Source organism: Bos taurus, chromosome 18, assembly GCF_002263795.3.
Source record: "Bos taurus isolate L1 Dominette 01449 registration number 42190680 breed Hereford chromosome 18, ARS-UCD2.0, whole genome shotgun sequence".
Taxonomy (NCBI): domain Eukaryota; kingdom Metazoa; phylum Chordata; class Mammalia; order Artiodactyla; family Bovidae; genus Bos; species Bos taurus.
The window spans coordinates 47,056,168-47,082,044 of record NC_037345.1 but is presented as its reverse complement, the minus strand read 5'-3'; the positions used below and the strand labels follow the sequence as shown (position 1 = coordinate 47,082,044).

General features: G+C 37.6%; 1 protein-coding gene and 1 pseudogene across 12 annotated transcripts in view; one reads left to right on the top strand and one right to left on the bottom strand.

Moving 5' to 3' along the window:
- Window positions 1-25,877, bottom strand: part of ZNF566 (zinc finger protein 566) — a 62,245-nt gene that overhangs the window by 23,690 nt on the left and 12,678 nt on the right. For 4 of the 12 annotated variants that reach the window (XM_059876998.1, XM_059877001.1, XM_059876999.1 and 1 more), the window contains 3 exons: window positions 24,503-24,629; window positions 24,102-24,200; window positions 4,299-10,351 (listed from right to left, as the gene is read on the bottom strand). In XM_059876998.1, coding sequence (XP_059732981.1) covers window positions 9,324-10,351; window positions 24,102-24,200; window positions 24,503-24,629 — 1,254 coding nt within the window. In that variant the 3' untranslated portion in view covers window positions 4,299-9,323. Of the gene's footprint in view, window positions 1-4,298; window positions 10,352-24,101; window positions 24,201-24,502; window positions 24,630-25,877 lie in introns of those variants that run through there. The other 8 variants (XM_059877004.1, XM_059877005.1, XM_059877006.1 and 5 more) reach the window with 6 other exon arrangements.
- Window positions 19,755-20,186, top strand: LOC112442241 (6-pyruvoyl tetrahydrobiopterin synthase-like; annotated as a pseudogene).

Here is a 25,877-nt window from a genome sequence, read left to right as displayed (position 1 = left end):
TTATACTGAATAAACTGGATCTAATACTCTATTGAAAAGACAAAGATCACTTTGATGTTTGACAGAAAACAATAAAATTCTGTAAAGCAATTCTCCTTCCATTAAAAATAAATACATTAAAAAAAAAGACAAAGTGACATTGATTTTAAAAAATGCAACTATATTGTGTTTATAAACACATCTATAACTTAAGGGCACAAAAAATTTAAATTGTATCATGCAAACAATAAACATGAAAGTTCATGTAACTATACTACTAGCAGACAACCTAAACTTTAAGACAATATGCATTATTAGAGGTACCTGTTTGTCTGATGTAGTTATCTTGCAAGAGTGGTATTTTTTTGCATGCTCCCCTCCTCTAATATCCAGACCATAAATTATAATCAAATCTCAGCATATTCTGAAATTCAAACCTAATATCAAAACATTGTCTAAGGATAATGTAGAGAATACATGAGGAAATACTTTCACCTGTGGACACAACAGTGATTCCAATACAATGCAAAGTGGGACTTGATCACTAAGTTGTGTCTGACTCTTTTGCAACCCCATGGACTGTAGCCTACCAGGGTCCTCTGTCCATGGGATTTCCCAGGCAAGAATACTAGAGTGGGTTGCCATTTCCTTCTCCAGGGGATCTTTTTGACCCAGGGTTCAGACCCATGTCTCCTGCACTGGCAAGCAGATTCTTAACCACAGAGCGCCAAGGAAGCCCAAAGAAAGACTATAACTTGGCTATTTAGAGCTCCTCATGACCCTGGAAAACAGACCAAAGGCAGGGGTGGGAAAGGAAGAAGGGTGTCGGTTGGTGTTTGCCAGGCTGGTTGATCCTGGGTCTGAAGGGAAAGACAGATTTGAAATTTCCAAATGGAACATGGATAGAACCCAAAGATTCCCCTGGGTCAACTCCTACTTCCATTGTTTCCAGTAGTAAAAGTTAATAGAAGACTATAATAATCAATAAGGATTCAGATCCTTTATGAAAGGTTTGTGTGTGGGAATTTCGCTGGTGGTCCAGTGGCTAAGACTCCTCAGTCCCAGTGCAGGGGGACTGGGTTCCATCCTTGGTCAGGGAACTAGATCCTACATGCCACAACTAAGAGTTCACCTGCCACAACAAAAGATCCTGCATGCTGCAGCAAAGATCGAAGATCCTAAGACCTGGCACAGCCGAATAAATAATTAAATAAATACATTTTAAAAAAGGGAATGTGTCACAACTATCATTTACAGAGAAGACTGGATCATCTATCTAATTTATATATAGCTATCTATTATAACTGTGGGGAGAGCTTCCCTGGTAGCTCAGCTGGTAAAGAATCTGCCTGCAACACGGGAAACCTGGGCTTGATCCCTGGGTTGGGAAGAGCCCTTGGAGGAGGGCATGGCAACCCACTCCAGTATTCTTGCCTGGAGAAGCCCCACGGACAGAGGAGCCTGTGGGCTACAGTCCATGGGGTCACAAAGAGTCGGACATGACTGAGCAACTGAGCACAGCACATAATTGTGGAGGCTCGGCAGTAAAGAATCCACCTGCCAGTGCAGGAGACTTGGGTTAGATCCATGGGTCAGGGAGATCCCCTGGAGAAGGAAATGGTTACCTACTCCGGTATTTTTCCCTGGGAAATCCCATGAACAGAGGAGCTACATGGGCTACAGTGCAAGGAGGAGTCGCAAAAGAGTCCAACAAGACTTAGCGACTGAACAACAACAATATATTATGATTACACTTCTTTTTTACTCTTTTTCCTCTATGTAAGTTGTTACAACTTCCACAAAATTTACAGAATGTCTACAAAGAGATCCTGACAGATATATAGGAGGTGGAGACTTTACCCAGCACATTTTCGGTTGAATGGGAAATGGCTATATTAAGTGAAGTTTTCATTTTCAGCTGTGGGAAGAATTATGCATGATTAACAGGATGCCAACTTGTAAACACTAAGCCACTTGTTTGGCTGCCCGGTTCATGTGCACACTTGCTCTGATGGGAAACATCCATCTTTAAGAAGTAGGGGCTTTCTCACAAACTGAAAATGTGTCTCATCCTCCACAGCAGCCAATGCACAGGGAAGAAACCTAGGATTCGACATTTCAACACATCCCCCTCAAAACAGCAAGCTCTTGGTACAGAGGAACAAGGGCTGTGAAAATTCTATCTGGGTGAAGGGTAACCTGCAGTACCCAGGTGGCAGTAGCAGGAACACCCAGAGCCCAGCATCCATGGTGTCAGTAGAGTACGCTGAGGATTCTGTATACAGCAGCACCAGTGGCGACCTCACCACACAAGTTCTGTGTTATCATTTGGAGCATTTTGTTTCTGGCTCTGTATCTCTGTTCTTCAGCATTCTAAGATTTTCCATGAGCAACTCAATGTCATCTGAATGAATTCCTTATCTATTCCAGTTAATAAAATGTAGAACGTATTTACTGTAAATGGTATGTTTCCATTAACATTATAGAAATAAAACAAATATGGCTATGGAAAAATTTTTTGTGGGTGAGAATTGACTATAACTTTTTCCTCCTGATTTCTGGACAGACTGAGTAATACAACATTTTTGTTGGTAATGCTTTATTTGAAAGTGGCAGCCTGAATTAGCAGTTAAAATGCACATTCTAATACTTCATTCAAACCCTAGATACTGGGACATATACCAGCAAAGGAATGGGTCTGCAGAGTCTTTCTGCATAGGGAATCACAGCCTGCCCCAGGAAATATGAGAAATTCAGAGTCAAATAAAGGGAGGCAATTTATGTGCTTTAACAGATTTCACCAAGGTAATAAATCTTTCTTTTATAACACACAAGCACTGGGATGAAAACAGGAAGCAGAAATAATCCTCAAAATCCAACTCTTCAATCTGTAATAATGGGAAAATCTGGTTAAAAAGTCCTGCTCAAAATCCACCATGATCAGGTCTACATCATAAAATAAAATAAAAAGGTGTAATAGTGTGAGATGGCTATATACTTTATCTGCACATTATAGAAGGTCAAAAGAATCTAACACTTTATAATCAATACCTGAATAAAATATGTCAAGACTTGGACTTCCCTGGTGGTCCAGTGGTTAAGAATCTGCTTGCCAATGCAGGAGAGCCAGGTTCGATCCCTGATCTGGAAAGATTCCACATGCTTCAGAGCAATTAAGCCTGTGCACCACAACTATTAAACCTGCACTCTAGAACATGTTCTCCTCAATAAGTGAAGTCACCACAGTGAGAAATCCAAGCACCACAACTAATGAGTAGCCCCTACTTGCTGCAACTAGAGAAAGCCCACGTGCAACAGCAAAGACCCAGAACAGCCAAAAATAAGTAAAAATAAATAAAATTTTAAAATGTCAGACTTTCAGATATTACTAGCATATTTTAAGGAATATATATTTTATGTACATTATAAAAATATTAGAGAAGGATGAACAGCTGTCAAAGAAATTTCAAGACATATGTGTATTAATGAATATCCATTCAGTGTCAGTTGTGCACTGGTTTGGGATATCTGTATTTATATTTATTTATTTGGCTGCACCAGGTCTTAGTTGTAGCACAGGGGACCTTTAGTTGCAGTATGTGGGATCTAGTTCCCTGACCAGGGATTGAACCCAGGTCTTATGCATTGGGAGCACAGAGTCTTAGTGACTAGACCACCAGGGAAGTCTCAGGCATACTCTGTATTTAAACTTAATAATCCCAGTGATATTTTTACTGGATTTAAAAAATTTCTAAATTCTAATGAAGAAATATTTGTATTTTCAAATAAAAACTATGTGTTTATATGTATTTTTATTTACAAATAATATTACTGAAAAGTATAAATCAAAGGTTGCTGGTAAACAGATCTGAGGTTATGAGCGTTTAACATATGATAGTATTTTAATTCAGAAGATGAATAGTTTAATAATTGTTTCTGGTATAACTGGTTTTATTTCTGCATGTAAACAAAGGTGACATACTATGTCATACCATATAATCAATCCAGATGGATCAATTAAATCTGTGTGTGTGTGTGTGTGTGTGTGTGTTTAGTTGCTAACCCGTGTCTGACTCTCTGCGACCCCATGGAGACTGCAGCATGCCAGGCTTCCCTGTCCTTCACTGTCTCCCAGAGTTTGCTCAAACTCATGTCCACTGTGTGTACATACCTACATAAAACATATATGAAAAACTTCACTTCTTTCCTTTATCCCCTTGCCCTCTGAAATTTTCTGTAAGTAATACTTTTCTAAGAAACATATTTGGAAATATTTTGGGAAACCTACTTTATAGAAATAAAATAAATAGACAAGAATATAACATGTGACTGTTTATTGCAGCACTAATTTTAACTGGAAAAGAAGAGACAATCTGAAATATCACAACTGGGGAAATACTGTAGTTGAATAGGTATCAGTACAAGCAGACTGTGGAATATACTCCAACCATTAAAACAACTAAGTTCAGGCATCATTTACTGACTCAAAAGAAAATCCAAAATGTACAGCTGAATGTAAAAAAGAAAATCACAGAGAAATGTATACATAAAGTATCATCCACTTTTTGGGCAAAAAATATACTAAAATAATTTGTGTTGTTTAAGCATGAAGAAATATATGGGGGAGATACATGAGGTGCAGACATTACTCAGAAGGAAATGGACACAGGAGGGAGTGAGGAATGGAGAGAAGCAGAGATACTAAGTTTTTTTTTATTGGCATTGTTTCATTGGTTTTCGTGCAAATGCATTACTTCTGTAATTTTACTAATAGAAGAGGAACTCAATAAATGACTCAAAATACGCACACTAAAGAATATAAAATTTCACTGACTTTTCATTTTTTGTTGTTGTTTAGTCACTCAGTTGTTGTTGTTTAGTCACTCACTCAGACTTTGGGCTAACTTTTGGATTGTAGCCCCAGGCTCCTCTGTCCATGGGATTTCCCAGGCAGGACTGGAGTGGGTTGCCATTTCCTTCTCCAGGGGATGTTCCCGACCCAGGGATCGAATCTGAGTTTCCTGCTTGGCAGGCAGATTCTTTACCACTGAGCTACCAAGAAGCAAGCCCCAGTTCTCATTTTAGCATAATGCAAAACATTAGAACAAAATAGCCTCATCTTTACTAATTCTCCCATCTGCATGTATGTTGCTCACTCTAACTTATCTGAAATTGATTATGAAATATTTTACTTCTTCATGCCTGGTAAAAATAAAGTAGCTCAATGTTTTGTCCTCTGTCATGGGACCTATGAAAAAAGGAGAGTGGGGCATGAAAGGACAGACCTGTAGTAACTTTGGACATATGGACTTCCCTTCCACAGAATGGTACCATCCAAATGTAGGAAGCTGCTTGTCGAGTGTAAAAACTGAAGCACAGGAAAGACTCATCGCAAACACTAACCTAACCTTTGGAGAAGGCAATGGCACCCCACTCCAGTACTCTTCCCTGGAAAATCCCATGGGCAGAGGAGCCTGGTAGGCCACAGTCCATGGGGTTGCTAAGAGTCGGACACGACTGAGCGACTTCACTTTCGCTTTTCACTTTCATGCATTGGAGAAGGAAATGGCAACCCACTCCAGTGTTCTTGCCTAGAGAATCCCAGGGACGGGGGAGCCTGGTGGGCTGCTGTCTATGGGGTCGCACAGAGTTGGACACGGCTGAAGTGACTTAGCAGCAACCTAACGTTGGGGTGGGTGTTGTGGCCGACTCTTTGGGATCCTTTGGACTCTTGCCCTCCAGCCTCCTCTGTCCATGGGATTTTCCAGGCAAGAATACTAGAGTGGGTTGCCGTTTCCTCCTCCAGGGGGATCTTCCTGACCCAGGGATTGAACCCATGTCTACTGTCTCCTGCATTGCAGGCAGATTCTTTACTACTGAGCCACTGGGAAAGCCTTCAACCTAACCCTAAAGAAAGCTAAATTATGGGACACTTTTAAACTTCAGAATTTCTTAAGAAAATTTAATAGGCTTCCACACTATAGTGGCAGAGATGAGTAGTTGCAACAGAAACAGTATGACCTACAAAGGGTAAAATATTTACTTTCTGGCTCTTTACATAAAGTTTGTTGACTCTTGGTCTAAAACACAATACAAAATTCTAGTGACATATTTGCTAAGCTAGTGCAAAATAGTGATGACCTGGCTATTTTTCTTCTGAATAGGTTAACTCTTTAATTCTGTGTGTGTGTGTGTGTGTGTGTGTGTGTGTGTATAAAGATTATATAGGATAACAATGTATAAAATATATCCTATTTTTTAACTGACATGATGGCAAGAATAAAAAAAACTGCATGTGGAAAATATGGGACTGAATCAAGTCCTTAAAAATCTTTACATCTGGAGCTTATCAGCTTTATCTCTTGAAATATTTTCCACATCTAAGAAATGATGGGTAAATTATCTTGTATTTTACTATTCCCTTGCCCTCCCTCCACTAAATTTCCTTGGGGCTAAGAGATTTGCACTATAAAAAACTCCTCTTGTGAGCCTTTTGCAGTCACTGTTCTAGTGTCCAGAACAGTAGTAACCTATGAGTCACTTGCTACTTGGAGAGTCAATGTATCTTCTTTGGTCCACACCATGTTTCAAAAAACAAAAACAAAAAACCCCTCAGCTGCCATTTAAAAAGTCAAGGGCGATCACACACAGAAAAAAAGCTATATTTCTGGATTGTCCCCCAAAGTCAGAAGAGCTGGCAAAACAAGGGCTGCATTTTCTTATAGCACTTTTTAGCTAGAACTGGACATTGCAGAGCCTCTTCAGTTATTGTCCCAACCCAAGTTCATTCCTGTTATTCATTTAATAGATACCAGTGGCAAAGAATCAGCCTGCCAATGCAGGAGACACAGGTTCAAGCCCTTGGTCAAGAAAACCCCTGGAGAAGCAAATGGCAATCCACTCCAGTATTCTTGGCTGGGAAATCCCATGGACAGAGGAGCCTGGTGCGCTACAGTCCATGGGGTCGCAGTCGGATATGACCTAGAGACTGAACAACAAAAGTTTCTTTTTTCTTAGTTTGCTTGTATACATCTTCATGGATCACCTGATAACACAGCTTCCTTGTTTGTGTCCTCCTAATCCACTCCTAACATTAGGATTATATTCAAGTATGTTATGTCTACTTCTATATAACAAATAGTTCCTTGCTCAAGTTTTGCCTCTTCTCAAGAAAACATTCTGTAAGTATGGATGGTGATTGATATTAACTAAACTTATTATGGTGGTCATTTTCCAATATATAGGCTTCCCTGGTGGCTCAGACAGTAAAGAATCCGCCTGCAACGTGTGAGATGAAGGTTCAATCTCTGGGTCGGGAAGATCCCCTGGAAAAGGGAATAGTTAGTCATTCCAGTATTCTTGCCTGGGGAATCATATAGAGGAGTCTGGAGGCCTATAGCGCATGGGATTGCAAAGAGTAGGACATGTCTGAGCAACTAACACACTTTTCCCAATATATACAAACATCAGAGCACTATGTTGTACACCTGAAACTAATGTAATATTGATGTCATTTATACCCCCATTTTTTTACAAAAAGTTGCGCCTGGAAAGAAACTGGGTTTGATGATTCCTTAGTAATGGCTACTATGCTGTTGTTTAGTTGCTCAGTCATGTCCAGCTCTTTGTGAAACCACAGACTGTAGCCTGCCAGACTCCTCTGTCCATGGATTTCCCAGGCAAGGATACCAGAGTGGGTTGCCTTTTCCTTCTCCAAGGGATCTTCTCAACCCAGGGGCTGAACCTTCATCTCCTGCACTACACGCAGATTCTTCACCACTGAGCCACCAGGGAAGCTACTATAACTCACACTAATTTCCCCTTTTATCTTTTTATAAGAGTTTCCCAAGAGTTCTAATTCTCTGTGTCAATACTGGTAATTTTTATTTTTGTAAAAAGTTTTGTTTAGGTTTTCAAATGTATTGGAAGCACTGTATTCAGTATAACATTTAAAATTGGTAACTGTAAAGCTTCTCTTTATATGTATGCATATCTATTTTCAAACATAGGGCTGTTTGTCTTTTCACACTTTTTCACTAGTGTCAGCAATGTTTGTCTATATTATTGTCTGTCTTTACATTAGGTATTTTATAATGTAGTAGAAAGGATACCAGTCTGAATACACAGCCTTTGCTACTCATTACACATATTACTTTCTGCACCAACACCCAGGATTAATTCATGTTCCACAGGAAGTAAATGATAGAAAATTTCTTAATTCATGACCCTCAATAGGTCTTCAATTATATATCCTGTCTGATGTTGAGTATGGTCTGTAGAAACAGTTGCTTTTCAACATATAATACTAGTAAAGTGATAATGATGAATACAATTAACAACAAACAGTCTATATTACAGGACAGGCACAATTCTAAGCACTTTGTGTGTCTTTATTTGATCCTCACACAGAATTCTGAGGTAGGTATTATAATTATCCCCATTTTTATCATTTCTACCAAGAAATATATGTATAGAAACATAGGAAAATGCTCAGGAAGAATAAATACTAAACAAAGACTATCCTTTCGGAAGCAATATGGGAACAAGGATAGTGGTCAAAGGTCTTATTTGTAATGTTTTAATCTATTATAGGGAAAATATAGATGCATTATTTCAGCAATTAAAATAAGACATGATACAAAAATATGTCTAGGGAGAATGCGCACCAGGGCACTGTGTATTAATGGCAAAAGCTGGAGGAAATGACAATGTCTATCAATAGGGACTTGATGAAATGATATTATAGCAACACAAGGAAACAGCAAAAGGATAGTAAAGGATCTCCATTTACTGGGTGATAAGTCATTCATGAATGTTTTACAAGAAAAGTCTAAGTTTTGTGAAGAGTAAAAAGAGTAAGCCATCTTCAAAAATAAAGAGGTCATTTCTCTTGGGTATTAAAAGTATCTTAAAAATAAAAGGTATTTTACCAACTATGCTGTAAACGTAAATATTAATGGATTAAAAGATTGAGAATGTAACAATTATAGGGAAAATGGGGGGAATATGAAAATTACAGGATCACATCTCTGTATGTATTCTCTGATGTTTAAGATAAGGTTAGAAAGATGCACAAAGTGCTCTTGTCATTTTGAATATTTACTAGACTGAGAAGTAGATTTTATTAAAAGGGCTTCCAAAATGTATTCTACTCATAGGGTATTTCTCCTACATGATTTTTCTTGGGCTGAACAAGCTGTAGTCAACAAATAAGATGTTTCTATCTTATTCTATTTAGAGGGATTAATATTAAGATAAATTCTCTTTTGTGGAGTAGTTGATGTTAAATAGTTTTGAGCTGTAAACAGAAGCCTTCACACACATTTTGTATATTCTGTGTTTTATCACCAGTACAAATTTTGATGTTGAACCAGTTGTGAGTCATAATTAAAGGTCTTTGCACATTCCCTATATTCATAGGCCTTCTCACTAGTATGAATTCTATGATGACTAGTAAGTTGTGAACTCTGAGAATAGGCTTTCCCACATATCTTACATTCATAGGGCTTCTCACCAGTATGAATTCGCTGATGTCGAGTAAGGTCTGAGCCAGAACGAAAAGCCTTTTCACATTCCTTACATTCATAGGGTTTCTCACCCGTGTGGATTCTCTGATGTTTAATAAGTTGAGAGCTTTGACTAAAGGCATTCCCACATATCTTACATTCATAGGGTTTCTCCCCTGTATGAATTCTCTGATGTTGAGTAAAGTTTGAGCCACTGCTGAAGGCCTTCCCACATTCTTTACATTCATAGGGCTTCTCACCAGTGTGAATTCTCTGATGTCGAGCGAAGTTGGAGCCACTGCTGAAGGCCTTCCCGCACTCCTTACATTCATAGGGTTTCTCACCAGTGTGAATTCTGTGATGTCGGGTGAGGTCTGAGCCACAAATAAAGGTTTTTCCACATTCCTTACATTCAAACGGTTTCTTACCAGAATGAATTTTCTGATGATGACTGAGTCTTGAAGGATGTCTAAAGGCCTTTCCACATTCCTTACACTCATAGGGTTTCTCAACAGTATGGATGATCTGATGTGTGGTAAGCTGTGAGTCATGTCTGAAGGTTTTCCTATATTCCTTAGTTGCACAGTATTTCTCTTTATTATTATTCATGATTTGCTGTAATGTAAAGGATGGATGTTGACTAAAAGTAGGCATGCCTTCATGGGTGAATATCAGTTGACTGAAATGTCCCTCCTGAGAGCCATGTTGTTTCTCAAACTGGCCATTACATTCCCATTCATCTCTGAAACTGGAGCACTGAAGGTCATGTCTTGTAAGTCTGTCCATTAACTCCCACTGGGCTGACTCTATTTCATAAATTTCCTTCTTCAGAAATAATTTCTTGGTCTCACATCTTGACTCCAGGACTGAAAGAAAATATGAAAGCAATCACTCACATTTTCCTTGTTTGGAGAAATAAAAACTTCAATTAAAATGAAAGAAACTAAACTGAATTTTTTAAACCTGGATGAGAAAAGAAGAGTGAGGAGAGATGACATACTAAGATAAAGGTAGGAAGTAAGTCTGTGGTTTCTAAATGTTGCTGTATATCAGAATTATTTAGGGGAGGTTTCTAAATACAGAGATGCCTTAAACTTCCTTGTTACAGGATGACTCTAATCATACATACACACACACAAAATCTCACAGCATACACAAACACGCATATAAGAACATCCCACAGCATGAACTGTAAAGCAAAGGAAATGATCATACCTATTTTTTTTTTGGTAAACAGTCATTTATTTGGATTCATAGTTTTACAAAGGGAATTCTCTCCCACTTTGTAGTAGACGAAAAATTCAGTCACATTTAGATTGTTATATAGGTCAGTCTTTTGCAGGGAGATGTTTAAGAATACAGTATATAACTTTAAAAGGCTATGAAGTTACCACAAAAATAACAAAACTGCCTCATCATTCTACTTCTCTATTCTTCCTGCCTCTGTATGCTTGGATCAGAGACTGTTGCCTTATCACTCAAAAAAGTGTCAAGAATAATGGCCAGCAGCTTAGGTTGAGTGAGTAAGATTATAGCCAGAGATTAAAAGAACACACATCCATGTTGCTGTTCAGTCGCTCAGTCGAGTCCAACTCTTGCGACCCCAGGGACTGTAGCCTGCCAGGCTCCTCTGAACATGGAGCTTCCTACCAAGAATACTGGAGTGGGATCATATCTACTTAATAGAGTTGCTGTCAGCATATATATATGTATATATATATATATTTTTTTTGGCCACATTGCATGGCATGTGGAATCCTAAATTCCCGCCCAAGGATGGAACTCTAGGCTTAATCACTGGACCACCAGGGAAGTCCTGTTGTCAGGATTAAATGAACATGTCTAAGGAAAAATGTCCAGGGGCTGGCAAACTATGGACTTCAGCCCTGCAATAAATTTTCTAACTGGAACACAGTCACACTTATTTATGTATTATCTACGACTGTTTATGAGTTCTGGTTGCAACAGAGACCATATTGACTGCAAATCTAAAATATTTACTATCTAGCCCTTTAAGAAAAAGTTTGCCAGACCCTGCTTAGTTCTGTGTTGTCCACTGCAGTAGCCACTAGCACATGTCTATTTAAATTTAATATAATTAAAATAAAAAATTCTAATTCAGTTCCTCCATGGTACTACCCACATATGAAGTGTTCAATAGCCAAATGTGTCTAGTGTCTACCATACTGGAAATCAGAAACATAAGACACTTCTGCCATCACTGAAAAATTCTAGATTAAGTAACTAGAGCCTTAGTTTCTCTTTAATCAATGATAGGGAAATAGAAGGTACCAATCCAGACAGGAGAATACCTTAAGAAAAGTCAAGTATTGAATGAACCTAGCATGAGTTCATTATACTATATGAGTATATATGAGTTCATATATACTATAGGGAAGATATTTTTGTAGCTGGACATGGTATATGTTGGGGGTCTGATGACAGTACTATGCCTTGGAATTCTGTGATTCTGAACTGTGGGAAAAAAAGGAGAGGACTTAACAAGTGCACAAGCACTTAGTCGTGACGACCAACTGACAGGAAGGGTATTTGTAGGTTCAAAGATAAGGGAAAAGAATATAATGGGAGGCAGTGTATTGCTATTGAAAGAATAGAGGTATAAGATGAATTCTGAACTCAGACTCAGTTAATTACCCGCTGTGTTTTCTTGGACACATTAGTTCATCTTTCTGAGCCCCCAATAGTCTGTCTATATGATAGAAATAACTAACTCTTATGATCATTTTGAGGACCAGGAATACTATATGAAAAAATATTTGGTGTAAAATACATATTTAGCATTTAGGAGGTAATATTATGGAAGGATTTTCATATAAAAATGGAGATGTTGGCAAGTGAAATGTTTTGAAGACCACACTATTGATCCAGAGAGAAAATTTCAAGTCAAAAAAGTGAAGATCATTCTAGCACCATCTTCTTCCTCTCATGTAATTATTTAGCAAATACTGTCTAATTTTGCCCCATGTATATCCTAAACTCTTCCCTTTATATACAATATAACATGTAATATGAAATAGCTCTTTCTTGAAATAGCCTCTTACCTACTTCCCCCAACTTGAGCTTTGTAATTCTGATTTTGTAATCTTGAATCCATGTCACTAGAATAGCATTATCCTGCCACTGTTCTGCTTAAAATTCTTTGATGGTTACATTGCTCTCACAATAAAAGCCAAACTCCTGAATATGGTTTACAAAGCTTTGAATGATCTGGCTCCTGCCTGCCTTTCAACCAAATCTCACTCACCCTATGTTTCATTTTGGTTTCTAAGCTTCATTCACAGTGGCCCTATTTAGTAGTTCTTCGAGTGCCCCTAGCTATTAGTCTCTATTTAGACCTTTCTAGGTCCTTTTCCTTATGTTTAGAGGTATTTTCTTTTACTCTTGGCCTTGATAACTATTATTCATTTTTCAAATCTCTACTTAAAGGTCATACTTTCCAAATCTCTACTTAAAGGCCTCCTATGATCCTCTGATCAAATTACGTTGTTGTTTAGTTGCTAAGTTGTGTCCGACTCTATGCGACCCTGTAGACTATTTGTAGCCCACCAGGCTCTTCTATCCATAGGATTCTCCAGGAAAGAATACTGGATTGGGTTGGCATTTCCTTTTCCAGGGGATCTTCCTGACCCAGGGATCAAACCTGCATCTCTTGCATTGGCAAGTGAGCCACCAGGGAAGCCCAAATAGGCCTTGAGTCACTAGCTATTTCAGGAAAATATTGAACATCAGAGCTTAAAATAAACAGAAAATAAGAACTCAGGAGAGACAACAAAGGGGAAAAAAATGCCAAAATTCAGAAAACCTATGCTTCTAAAAATAATATTATATGACAATCCCATAAGAGAGTGATGCTAGGAAAAGAAATACTGAAAGAAGAATTTCTTTCTTTGTATTTTATAAAAATACAAAGATGAGAACTTAATAAAACCTCACAGAAAGTATAACATAAAAAAAGAAATGGAAACTGAGGGTGGGGGGAAAGAGCAGATACAAACTACTATATATAAAGGAGATAAACAGCAAGGTATAGCCTAGGGGATTATATTCAATATCCTGTAGTAAAGCATAATGACAAGAATATGAAAAAGAATATGTGTATATATATGTATAGCTGAGTCACTTCACTGTTTACCAGAAACTAACACAACATTGTGAATCAACTGTACTTCAATTAAAAAAAAAATTACAGGGGTAGCACAAGAAATTTAAGATCTGAATTATGAGTGTTCAATCATTCAAAAAATTTAATGAGTTCGTATTATGTGTCAGACATGATGGCAAGCACTGGACCTAAAAAGTGATCTATCAAATAGAGGAAAAGAGAAAACAATAGGGAACAAACCTTCAACAAAATAATAGTAGAAAATTACACAGAGTTTTAGTTCCAGAATGAGTGAGTGTCTAGCCAAACGAAAAAAAAAAAAAAAAAAAAATCAGTATGATAACCTCAACACGCAATATTAGAACATCACAAATAAATAATAAATGCAAAAAGCTTCCAAATAATTTAAATACACCACTTAAAAGAATTAAGAACCTGAATTGGTTTTGGACTTCTCAATAACACCAGATACTAGAAGATTTTAGAAATCCTTGGAGCAATGCCTTCAAAAAGTTGAAGTCACTTGTTCAACCTAAATTGATATTTCTAGTCAAATTATCGATCAAATTATGAGGGTGAAATGAAAACATTTTTATTCATGCAGGGATTCAGAAAGTATACTTTCTATTTACTTCTTTTGCATTCTTTCCTTGGTTGCTTTTTGCTTCAGAATAGTAAGAAAACAGGGCTTCTCTGGTGGTCTAGTGGTTAAGAAACTGCCTTGCAATGCAAGGGACACAGGTCAGATCCCTGGTTTGGGAAGATCCCACATGTCCCAGAGCAATTAAGCCAGTGCACTGCAACTACTGAGCCCACGTGCTGCAATTACTGAAGCCTGTCCACTAGAACCTGCGCTCTCCAACAAGAGAAGCCACTGCAATGAGAAGTCCCTGCATCGCAACGAAGAGTAGCCCCCACTCTTAGCAACCAGAAGAAGCCTGTGCACAGGAACAAAGAACTACTACAGTCAAAAAATAAAATAAATCTTAAAAAAAAATAGTAAAAAACAAATCAAGAAAAAGGAAGGCAGGAGATCCAACAGACTAGGTATACACAAGAATCCAAGGTATGCAAATACAGAAGAGAATCAAAATGAATTCAAAGGGGAGGAGTTAAGGGAATCAATGGGATGATCCTAAGGGAATCCACTGGATGACAATAAAGGGAAACTCTAAAATCTGTGTTACACCACACCTGGGGAAGAAGAACAGAGGATTAGAGGAGGGATGTCTCAGTTAAAAAACAAACCATAGCTACCTGATGTGTCTGAAAAGAGATTACTGACAGATAAACAGAAAACTAACCAGTTCTCACTTAAGACAGTTTAACTTCATGGAAAAGAAAAGTTGTACAAGGAGTGAAATGTGACTACAGAGCTTGTCAACAAAAAATTTACATAGTTACTAAGCAAACTGAGTAATTAAATTGTGATATACTATGTATGGAGAATAAGGGAAGAGGGTTTAAAGGAAGACAAATCTTCAAATTCCCCAGTGAAAAGTCAATCATTACTAAAACTAGAATGAACTCTTGAAAAAAAGATTTTCAGAAGAGAAAGGATAGAAATGGTAACTGAAAGAAAAAAAAAAAGATGATAGGGTCATGGGGTAAGAAAATTATATAGAAAATAAAATAAATGTAAGATATGAGTTCTAGAAGGAGAATATGGTGATGATGCAAAAACAACAGTTAAGACAGATTGCCAGAGTTGAAGAAAACTTAGTAATCAGATGGTTCCTTTCTACGCTGAGCAGGATATAGGAGGAAAGAGTTTTAACTAGATGTATCTTGGTAGAATTTCTGAGGTTCAAAGAAAAAGAAAACTCCATATAAGTAATAACCCAATGAATCAGGTTGTATCCTACTCATGTGTTTGTGTTTGGTATTGCCCCAACAGTTCTCTAAAGTTTTAAGTGAGTTACCAGTGTTGACGTTATCAGATTAAATACAGAAATCTGGATTTCTGGCTTTCCTTGAAGGACCAGATTACCAGACAGCATTACGTCTGTGTTCTCATACGACAGCTGTCTCCTAGACTTAATAAGTGCTCACTCCTTTGAGACAAGGTACGGACTCTCTCTCATCATCTCCGAGTCCCACATGGATGCTAGGCCAGAGTTCCAGTTTCCCTGTACACCTGCAACATTCCTTTTCTTAATTTTTCTTTCATTCCTGAAAGGTTTCTGCTGGCTATGGAATTCTGGGTTGACAGTTCTTTACCAACAAAATACTGTTGCACTTTTGCCGATGTCCATGGTTTATGAAGAGAAATCCAGTTGTTCCACTCATTGTTTCCCTAAAAGTAATGCCTTATTTTTATGATTCTTTCATTTTCTATGGTCCTTTTGGGACTTCAATGATATAACTATGAAAACTCTGTTGTTATCCCACATGTCCCTGAGTCATTCTTTTTCCTTTTTTTCTGGCAGCACTGTGCTGCTTGTGGAATGGTAGCTCCCTAACCAGGGATTGAACCTCAGCCCTCAGCAATGAGAGCACCTAATCCCAACCAACTACTGGATTGCCAAGCAATTCCCCTTGAGTCATTCTTTTTAAGTTTTTGATCTTTTTTTCTGTTATTCATATTGCATAACTTCTTTTGGTCTTTCTTCAAGTTCACTAATTTTCCTCTGTTATCTCCATTCTCCTGGTGAGTCTATCCAGTAAGTTTCAAAATTTTAGGCCACTGTATTTTTCAGTAGTAAAATTTTCATTTTATTTATTTTTATTTATTTTATTATTTATTCATTTTATTTTTCATTATACTTATTTTTAGCTGTGTTGGCTCTTTGTTGTTGCTTATGAGCTTTCTCTAGTTGCGGAGTGAGGGCTTCTCACTGCGGTGGCTTCTCCTGTTGCAGCACACAGGCTCATGGTCTCCAGAGTGCAGGCTTATCAGTTGTGGCACATGGGCTCAGTTGTCCTGAGGCATGTGGGATCTTCCTGGACCATGCATCTAACTGGTGTCACTTACACTGCAAGGCAGATTCTTAACCTTCACCACCAGGGAAGCCCTACATTTCCTTAAATGTATGTTTTTTTTTCTTTTTTTGCTATTGAGTTAGGATTCTATATATATATTTTAGATATTAACTCCTTGTTTGATACATGATTTGCAAATATTTTCTCTCATTCAGTAGGCTGCCTTTTCATTTTGCTTATTGCTTCCTTTTCCATACAGATTTTTTGTTTGATGTCATCCTATTTATTTTTGCTTTTGTTGTCTTGGCTTTGGTGTCGTATCCAAAAACTACAAGACTGATGTCAAGGAGCTTTCCTTCTGTTTTCTAGAAGTTTTATGGCTTCAGGTCTCATATTCAAGTCTTTAATCCATATTAAGTTATTTCTGAGTAAGGTGTAACACAGTAGTCCAGTTTTTTCAACAGTACTTATTAAAGACAGTCCTTTGCCCATTGTATATTTGTAAAGCAGTTATCCTCCAAATAAAAAAAAGTTAAAAAAAAAATAAACCTGACTATAAGCTCTGAAAAAAAATACCATTCACTGTAACTCTTCCCCTAAAGTGTTCAAAGTGAAGTGACAATTAATAGAACTAAAAAAAAAAAAGAAAGAGTAAGCCAAGACCCAGCAATTATATTCTTAGGCATACTTCCTTTATATTCTTAGGCATACTTCCTAGCCAATATCTTACATATGCAAATTTAGGTATGTACATATTATTATCTTAGAATTTTATGTTAATTATGTGATATATATATCCTGTTGTACATGTACTATATAAATAACCATACTATTTTTTTTAAATAAAAAACTTAGTGGATAAGTTGAAGAGTCAAAAGGTCATCATAACTGAAGAATATATTGATGAATCAATACAAATTGATACAAAATTTTTTTTTTTTGCTCTCATTTTTGCATTTTTTTACAGTTTGATTTTATTGGAGTATAGTTGATTTACAATGTTGTGTTAATTTCAGGTGTACAACAAAGTGACTCAGCAAAATGTATACATAGATGTATGTATACATCTATTCATTCTTTTTTAGATTCTTTTCTTTTTTTTTTTTTTTAGATTCTTTTCTTATATAGGTTGTCACATAATACTGAGAAGAATTCCCTGCACTATACAGTGGGTCCTTGTTGGTTATCTATCTTATGTAGGGTAGTATCAAATTAAGGGATTAAAGGCAGCACAAATAGAAAAAGAGATGAAGAATTTAAAACATCAGAGGTGATCCAGATGTCTTATTGTCTGTTTAATAGGAGCTCAAGAGAGAAGAGAGGAAATGGTAGCAAGGAAATGTTTAAAGAGATGACTGCCAAGGATTTCCTCTCACCAGGAAAAGATATAAATTCTTGGATTTAAAAATACAACCAGAAACAAAATATGGAGAAATAAAGGTAACCACACCTGAATGTATTACAGTAAAAATTTAGCCCCTTAGAGGAAAAGTTTATAAAGGAAAAACAATCAGACATCAAGAAGAAAACATAAAAGAGTATCTTCACAATAATAAAAATTTTCTTAAGTGGAACAAAAAGTACAGATAGTGTGATTCTGTTTATATATTATAAATCAGATTCAGAAATAGGCCAAGGAAGAATTTCCTACATAAGACCAAATAAGTGTGAAGCCCAAAACAGAAGACTGATAAATCTGATCAAAATTAAGAACTTTTGTTCACAAAAAGAAACCATAAAGAGCACTAAAAGATAACTCAGAGTGGAAGAAAACATTAGCAATTTTTAGAATATGGAATATACTCAATAAGCAAAATATATAAAGAACTCTTACACATCATTAAAAACACAGGCAATCCAACAGAAAAACATGTAAGAAAGACTTGAACAGGCAATTAGCTAAAGAAGAATTTAAAAAAACCAATAATGATATGAAAATGTCTTCAAGCTCATCAGTAAAAAGGGAAATGCAAACTAAAACCACACTGAAGTATCACTATATATGTTTAGCAATTGATAAAAATCAAAGTTTGACAATACATTAGGAAGCATATGCAACAATGGGAGCTCCTATATACTGCTGGTGGATTGTAATCTAGTATAGGCATTAAAGAAAAGTGGAGAACTTCTCTGGTGGCACAGTGGATAGGAATCCACCTGCCAATGCAGGGGACATGGGTTTAATCCCTGGTCAGGGAAGATTCCACATGCTGCAGAAAAGCTAAGCCCATGTGTCACAACTACTGAGCCTGCACTCCAAGGGCCCAGGAGCTGCAGCTACTTAAGCCCATGCTTTCTAGAAGCCACTGCAATGAGAAGCCCACATAACACAATGAAAAGTAGCCCTTGCTCACCACAACTGGAGAAAGCCTGCACAAAGCAATGAAGACCCAGCACAGGCAAAAATAAGTACGAGTATTAAAACAAAACAAAACCTGAGAACTTAAAAAAAAGTTGAAAACTGGACAACTAAAAATATGATGCCATGTGATCCATTCATTTCTCTCCTATTCATATCACATAGAAAATGTTCATAGTAGCAATTTTTAACTGTCAAAAAGTGGAAACAACCTAACTCCCTATGAAAAGTAGAACTGAAAAATAAACTGTAGTATATTGGTATAATTGAATAAATCAACTCTGACTATAAGAAATAATATGTATGTATGAATCTTAACAGCAAAATGATTAATAAAAAACAACATAAAAGTATATATAGTACGATTCTATGTATATAAAATTCAAACTCAAAACGGAACTATATTGTTGTGGTGGCTCTCTTACTTGGTAAAAGCAAAAAGGGACACAAAGATACTATGGACATAGACAGATGTGCTGACAGTGTTGTAAGTTCTTAAAATCTGAGTGATGTTTCCATGTGAATTCATTTTATAACTGTTTGAATGTCCACCTATGGTTTGTTACCTTTCTGTATTTAAGATAATTTTCAATAAAAAGAATTAAAATATATTAAACTGTCTGCTGGGCATATCTATCTCTGAAGGTACAAGTGTATAGTTGGAGCAAAGAAATAGAAAGAGGCCCTGAAATACAAAGTATTAACATAAACCAGAACTTCCAACGAACAGGCAGATAAAACAACGATGACATAAGCAGCTGTTGAATAAATGGTGCTAAAATAAGCCATTAGGGGCAGGGGAGAGGGGATTGAGTGGGACTCTCAATTTATAGTTTATTGTAAAAGAACTTTAAAATGGATTTAGATGTTATTAAAAACAGCAGAGGGGGCTCTGCCCATCCAGGCTGGCGGTGGGCCGAGGGGTGAGGATGCCATCAACGGGGCAGGGTCGGGCCCTCGCCGGCGGGCACGTGTCGCGCCTCGTCTCCTTCAGCGCGACCCACCGCCTCCACAACAAATCTCATAAATGAAGAAAACTTGAAATTATTTGGGAAGTGCAACAACCCAAATGGCCATGGGCACAATTATAAAGGAGGCGATTATGAAGCTCCTTGATCATAAGGATCTGGATCTAGATGTGTCGTATTTTGCAGACATTGTAAGCACAACAGAAAATGTAGCCGTATATATCTGCTTCCTGTGGGAGTTCTTTATAAAGTAAAAGTATATGAAACCGACAATAATATTGTAGTCTATAAAGGAGAATAACTCTTAGAGATTAATTTCCATCCATATTTGAAGATCTTTATCCCCTTGAACAATTAAGAAGTCATCACCTAACTGTTGCACTTCCACATTGTGTTCTGGAATCATTGTGAGTCCTCTTCTAGACTCAAATCTAATTTAAAACCAAGTTTGTAATGTATTCTGAGTATCATTTAAAGAGTCTTTCATCTATAGATTAAAATCACTTCAGCAAAAAAAAAAAAAAGACAGCAGAGAGGCTTCCCTAGTGGCTCAGTGGTAAAGAATGTCTGCCACAGCAGGAGACACAGGTCTGATCCCTGATCCTGGAAGAGCCCACAATGCTGCAGAGCAACGAAGCCTGTGTGCCACAACCACTGAAACCTGCAAGCCCTGGAGCCTGTGCTCTACAAGAAAAGCCACTGCAATGAGAGGCCTGAGCACCGCAACCAGTGGGTAGCCCCCGCTAGCCACAACTGGAGAAAAGCCCGAGCAGCAGTGATGACCCAGCATAGCCAAAAATAAATAAATAAATAAAATTATTTTAAAATATAGCAAAATAACTTTTTTAAAAGAACAAGATATCTATGAAATTTGTAGAGGTCAGTTAATTTTCTAAAATCAGAAACTGTAATAACCACAAAAGAGATGACTGCAAACACATTAGAGCATACACTTAAAGATGCCAATTCAGGGATTTCCCTGACGGTCCAGGGGTTAAACATCCGCCTTGCAGTACATGGGAAGTCAGGTTTGAACCCTGGTTGGGGAGCTAAGATCCCACATGCCGGAACTACTGAGCTGGTGTGCCATAATGGAAGATTCCACAGGAAGCAACAAGATTCTGAGTGCAGCAATTAAGACTGGATGCAGCCAAATAAATAAATAAATATTTTTTTAAAAGATGCCAATCCAGATTAAAATTTATGAAGTACAAAACACCCCATGGAAATGGGTATATAATGTTTTTATTTTATAAAGTCCATAAAAACTGACTGAGGAGAATTAGAGCAGTAATAGATAAAAAGTGTAAAATATAGTTGTGAACATGTTAAAGACAGTAGCACCATGAAGGTGGAAATGTCCCCTCTCACTAGTACTCAGTAGAATGACACTGAAACAATCCAATGTACCAAGAAATCAGTGTAAAAGTTATTGGGGATGACAAAGCAGTCAAGTTATGTAAGGGAGACAACGTCCATGTTTTTCAGAATTACATATTGAGGTTATGTAAGGGTGAAGTAACAAGAGATCTTGCATTTGAAAATACTTGAATAACAACTGGGGTAGAAGAAGCACCGGCCTCCTGGCTGCTCCCCACACACAGCCAATGCATACCTGCCTGAGGCCCTTCAATGTTTGGCTTCCTCTGGAATGTTCTTCCCAGTAATCACATACAATGATTTACAGCTATACTTCTTCAGGTCTCTGTCCCAATGTCAGCTTATTGGAAAGTTTCTTGTACCCTCTCACATAAAATAGCATCTCCACTTCTCCACTTACTCTTTTCAGCACTTACCATTATATATTCATTTATTTGTGTATCTCTCCCTGCAGCTGAGGGTAAACTCTGAGAATAGACATTCTGCATATTCTACTCACTGCTCTAATTTCAAGTGTTGAGAGTAGTGCTGGGCCTGCAATAGGTATTCAATATACATATACTGATCTATCAACAGATAAATGGATAAAGATATGATACATACATACAATGGAATATTACTCAGCCATTAAAGAGAACAAAATAATGCTATTTGTAGTATCATGGCTGGACCTGAGGATTATCATACCAAGTGAAGTAAGTCAGACAGAGAAAGACAAAATTTCCTATAATATTGCTTATATGTGGAATCTAAAAAAAAAAAAAAAAAAAACGATACAAATGAACTTATATACAAAACAGAAACAGACTCACAGGCTTAGAGAATGACTTATGATTACCAGGGGGGAAGGATAGGAAGGGGCGATGGACTGGGAGTTTGGGATTGACATGTATACCCTGCTATATTTAAAACAGATAACCAACAAGGACCTACTATACAGCACAGGGAACTCTGCTCAATATTCTGTAATAACCTAAATGGAAAAAGAATTTGAAAAAGATAGATACACATATATGTATAACGGAATCACTTTGCTGTACACATGAAACTAACACAACATTGTTAATCAACTATGCTTCAATGTAAAACAAAAATTTTTTTTTTAATTTTTATTTTAACTTTTTTTTTTTTTTAGACTTTACAATATTGTATTAGTTTTCCCAAATATCAAAATGAATCCACCACAGGTATACCTGTGTTCCCCATCCTGAACCCTCCTCCCTCCTCCCTCCCCATACCCTCCCTCTGGGTCGTCCCAGTGCACCAGCCCCAAGCATCCAGTATCGTGCATCGAACCTGGACTGGCGACTCGTTTCATACATGATATTACACATGTTTCAATGCCATTCTCCCAAATCTCCCCACCCTCTCCCTCTCCCACAGAGTCCACAAGACTGATCTATATATCAGTGTCTCTTTTGCTGTCTTGTACACAGGGTTATTGTTACCATCTTTCTAAATTCCATATATATGCGTTAGTATACTGTATTGGTGTTTTTCTTTCTGGCTTACTTCACTCTGTATAATAGGTTCCAGTTTCATCCATCTCATTAGAACTGATTCAAATGTATTCTTTTTAATGGCGGAGTAATACTCCATTGTGTATATGTACCACAGCTTTCTTATCCATTCATCTGCTGATGGACATCTAGGTTGCTTCCATGTCCTGGCTATTATAAACAGTGCTGCGATGAACATTGGGGTACACGTGTCTCTTTCCCTTCTGGTTTCCTCAGTGTGTATGCCCAGCAGTGGGATTGCTGGGTCATAAGGCAGTTCTATTTCCAGTTTTTTAAGGAATCTCCACACTGTTCTCCATAGTGGCTGTACTAGTTTGCATTCCCACCAGCAGTGTAAGAGGGTTCCCTTTTCTCCACACCCTCTCCAGCATTTACTGCTTGTAGACTTTTGGATCGCAGCCATTCTGACTGGAAAAATTTCTTAAAAATCACACAAAACATATACTGAATGAAGGAATATGCTGTCTTGTTTTTTTTTTTCTTTTTTTCTTTATCTTTGTTAGCTCTAAGATCTCAATGGAAGCACAGATTCTTTTTTCAAGCACTCTAAACTCAATGACATGTATGCTCAAATCTCCCTCTTATGACAGCTATGTGGATCAACTCCTCTTCTACCTCTTTAGCCCCCGCTTTCTGCTGAGCTCCCTATTTTAACCTCTCTCATGCTTCTACATTTTACGAGTTATAAACAGTAAGCTATAAACTCTGAAACTGCTTATTCTTTATTTTTTTTTCTGGCTGTGCCAGCGGCTTGAGGGATCTTAGTTCCCTGACTAAGGATTGAACCTGTGCCCCCTACAGTGGAAGTGCAGAGTCCTAACCACTGGATTGCCAGGGAATTCCCACTTAACTCGTTTTTTAATCTTTCTGTACCTAGCAGAGTACTTCACACACATTAGAAAATCAGCAAATGTTCATTAAAAGTATGAATGAACCAATGAGTGTATCTACTGTATCTTATAAGCTCTAGAGGAAGTGAGTCTTTAATAATGTAGAAAAAAATAGTATTTGAGGAGACAGTGATGCTCTTTGAAGACTAAGTACAAAAGAGGATGAGAAGCTGATAAGGAAGTAGATTCAAATTATGCATAGAAAGAAATATTATTAGAGAAGGTGGAGGAGGGCATCGGCTCATTAGAATTGGGACAGAAGCATAAGAGGAGACGAGCAGGCGGAGTGTGTTAAGTAAGGGGAAAAGGTAAGGTCCTTTGAAAGGTCATGCTGAAAAGGCTTACTTTTTGCACAACAGGCCTAAAGTTTTTAAGGGAAGCTTCCCAGACTGCATTTCAAAGGTGCAATCTCTCCAATGACTGATTGGGTCATCACCTGTCATGCCTCACTTACCTGGCCACTGGTCTCTTGTTAGTTCTCTGTCAACCAACCAGGGCTCCTTCCCTTGCTCCAAGAAGGAGATCACATCTGGTTTAGAAATAGAATGTCCTGCTTATAAAAGAAGTAAGGAGAGGTTTATGTTGAGAATGTCCCAGAATTCAAATCCAGTCCTTTCATTACTAAGAAAGAGTCAAAGGAAGATACATCAGATTTATGAAACATAATAGAGCACTTGAAACTTTCCTCACAACTCAGTGCAGCTTCCTCTTTCTAGCTCTACAAGATTAAAAATATTCCTCTGGGAAAAGGATGTAGATAGAAACGCAAATGGTTACTTGAAAAGTAGGTGAGTATAACACCAGAGGAAGTAGACTTTCTCAGGGCAGAATCTAAATTATTATGGATGTCCTTACCCATTGAAACCAGGTTGCTGTAATTCTCCAACATCACATCTCTGTATAAATCTCTCTGATCATCATTCAGGAATTCCCACTCCTCCTGAGAGAAGTCTATGGACACATCACTGAACATCACTGACTCCTGGAACAACAACCATGTTAAATTTTTAAAAATTAGGTTTGATTAATAAAAACATGTGTTTTTGTGAAGGAAAGAGAGAAGAAAAAAAGAAGAATTGAAAATAGCAAGCACACAGAGTAGAACTGAATGGGATGCCTCTGGAGGACTGTAAGCAAATAAACAGGACTGAATCACTATGCTTCCAAGTCATTCTGTTTCCTCCAGGCAAAACTACCTGTGGATAGTTGGGTACTTCTGTTATCCAGCTAAGTCTGGGGAGGTATAAAATCCAGCCAAGGTGAGCTTCCCAATTCAATGAAGTAGTATATACAAACACTTTGCAAATGCTATGTTATGAATACATGTGAGTTTCTTTTCCAAAACAGCTAAGAGTATAATTTCAGAATAAGGGAAAAGAGAAGACATTAAAAGCATCCAGAGGAGAGCAGGCTGGATAAAAGCCATCAAGAATCACAGAGGCAATGGGGTTCTTAAGAAAACCACTAAAAATAAGAAATGGTAAGAACAATTCTTCAACATGCTGATGAAGAAATTCTGGGGACTTCCCTGGCAGTCCAATGGTTAAGACTCCATGCTCCCAACGCCCCCCAGAACCAGGAAGCACAAGTTCTATCCTCGGTTAGGGCACCAAATCTCACAGGCTGCCATGGCACACCCCTCCACCCAAAAGAAAAGAAATTCTGACCTAGAATTCCATAACCAAATCGTCATTCTGTTGTAACAACTGAAAAAAGAAACTTCCAGACATGAAAAGACTCAAGCACAATTTCTCAGGAAACTATCAGTGGTTGTGCTCCACCAAAATCAGAGAGTAAACCAGAGAAGAGGAAGACATGAGATTCAATAAATATGTAAATTAGCACAGGAAAACAGAGAAGGAAAATCCCAGGGAAAAAAGGGGAAGTCTTTGAGAAACAGCCTAGAGAGCAACAGACAAAATGGGAGCAGGGTGAAAAAGGGAACAGGGATGGAAGTTTCCATGTTCAAAGGAATTGATGTATTTGATCAGACGGGAAAACATACTGACTTGCATGTGGCAGTGATTTGGAGATTTTGGATATAAATACATGGACAACTAAGCAAATGAGGGGAAAAAGCAATTAACCCCAGGAAAAATGAAAGGCTGTAACAGAATAAAGCCATGATCTGGCTCAGCAGTGAGGGATACTTGCAGTTGTGACAATGTGTACACTATCAATTTAACCAAAAATTGTGATATAATAACAGGATCAGAGGAAATGAAGGGTG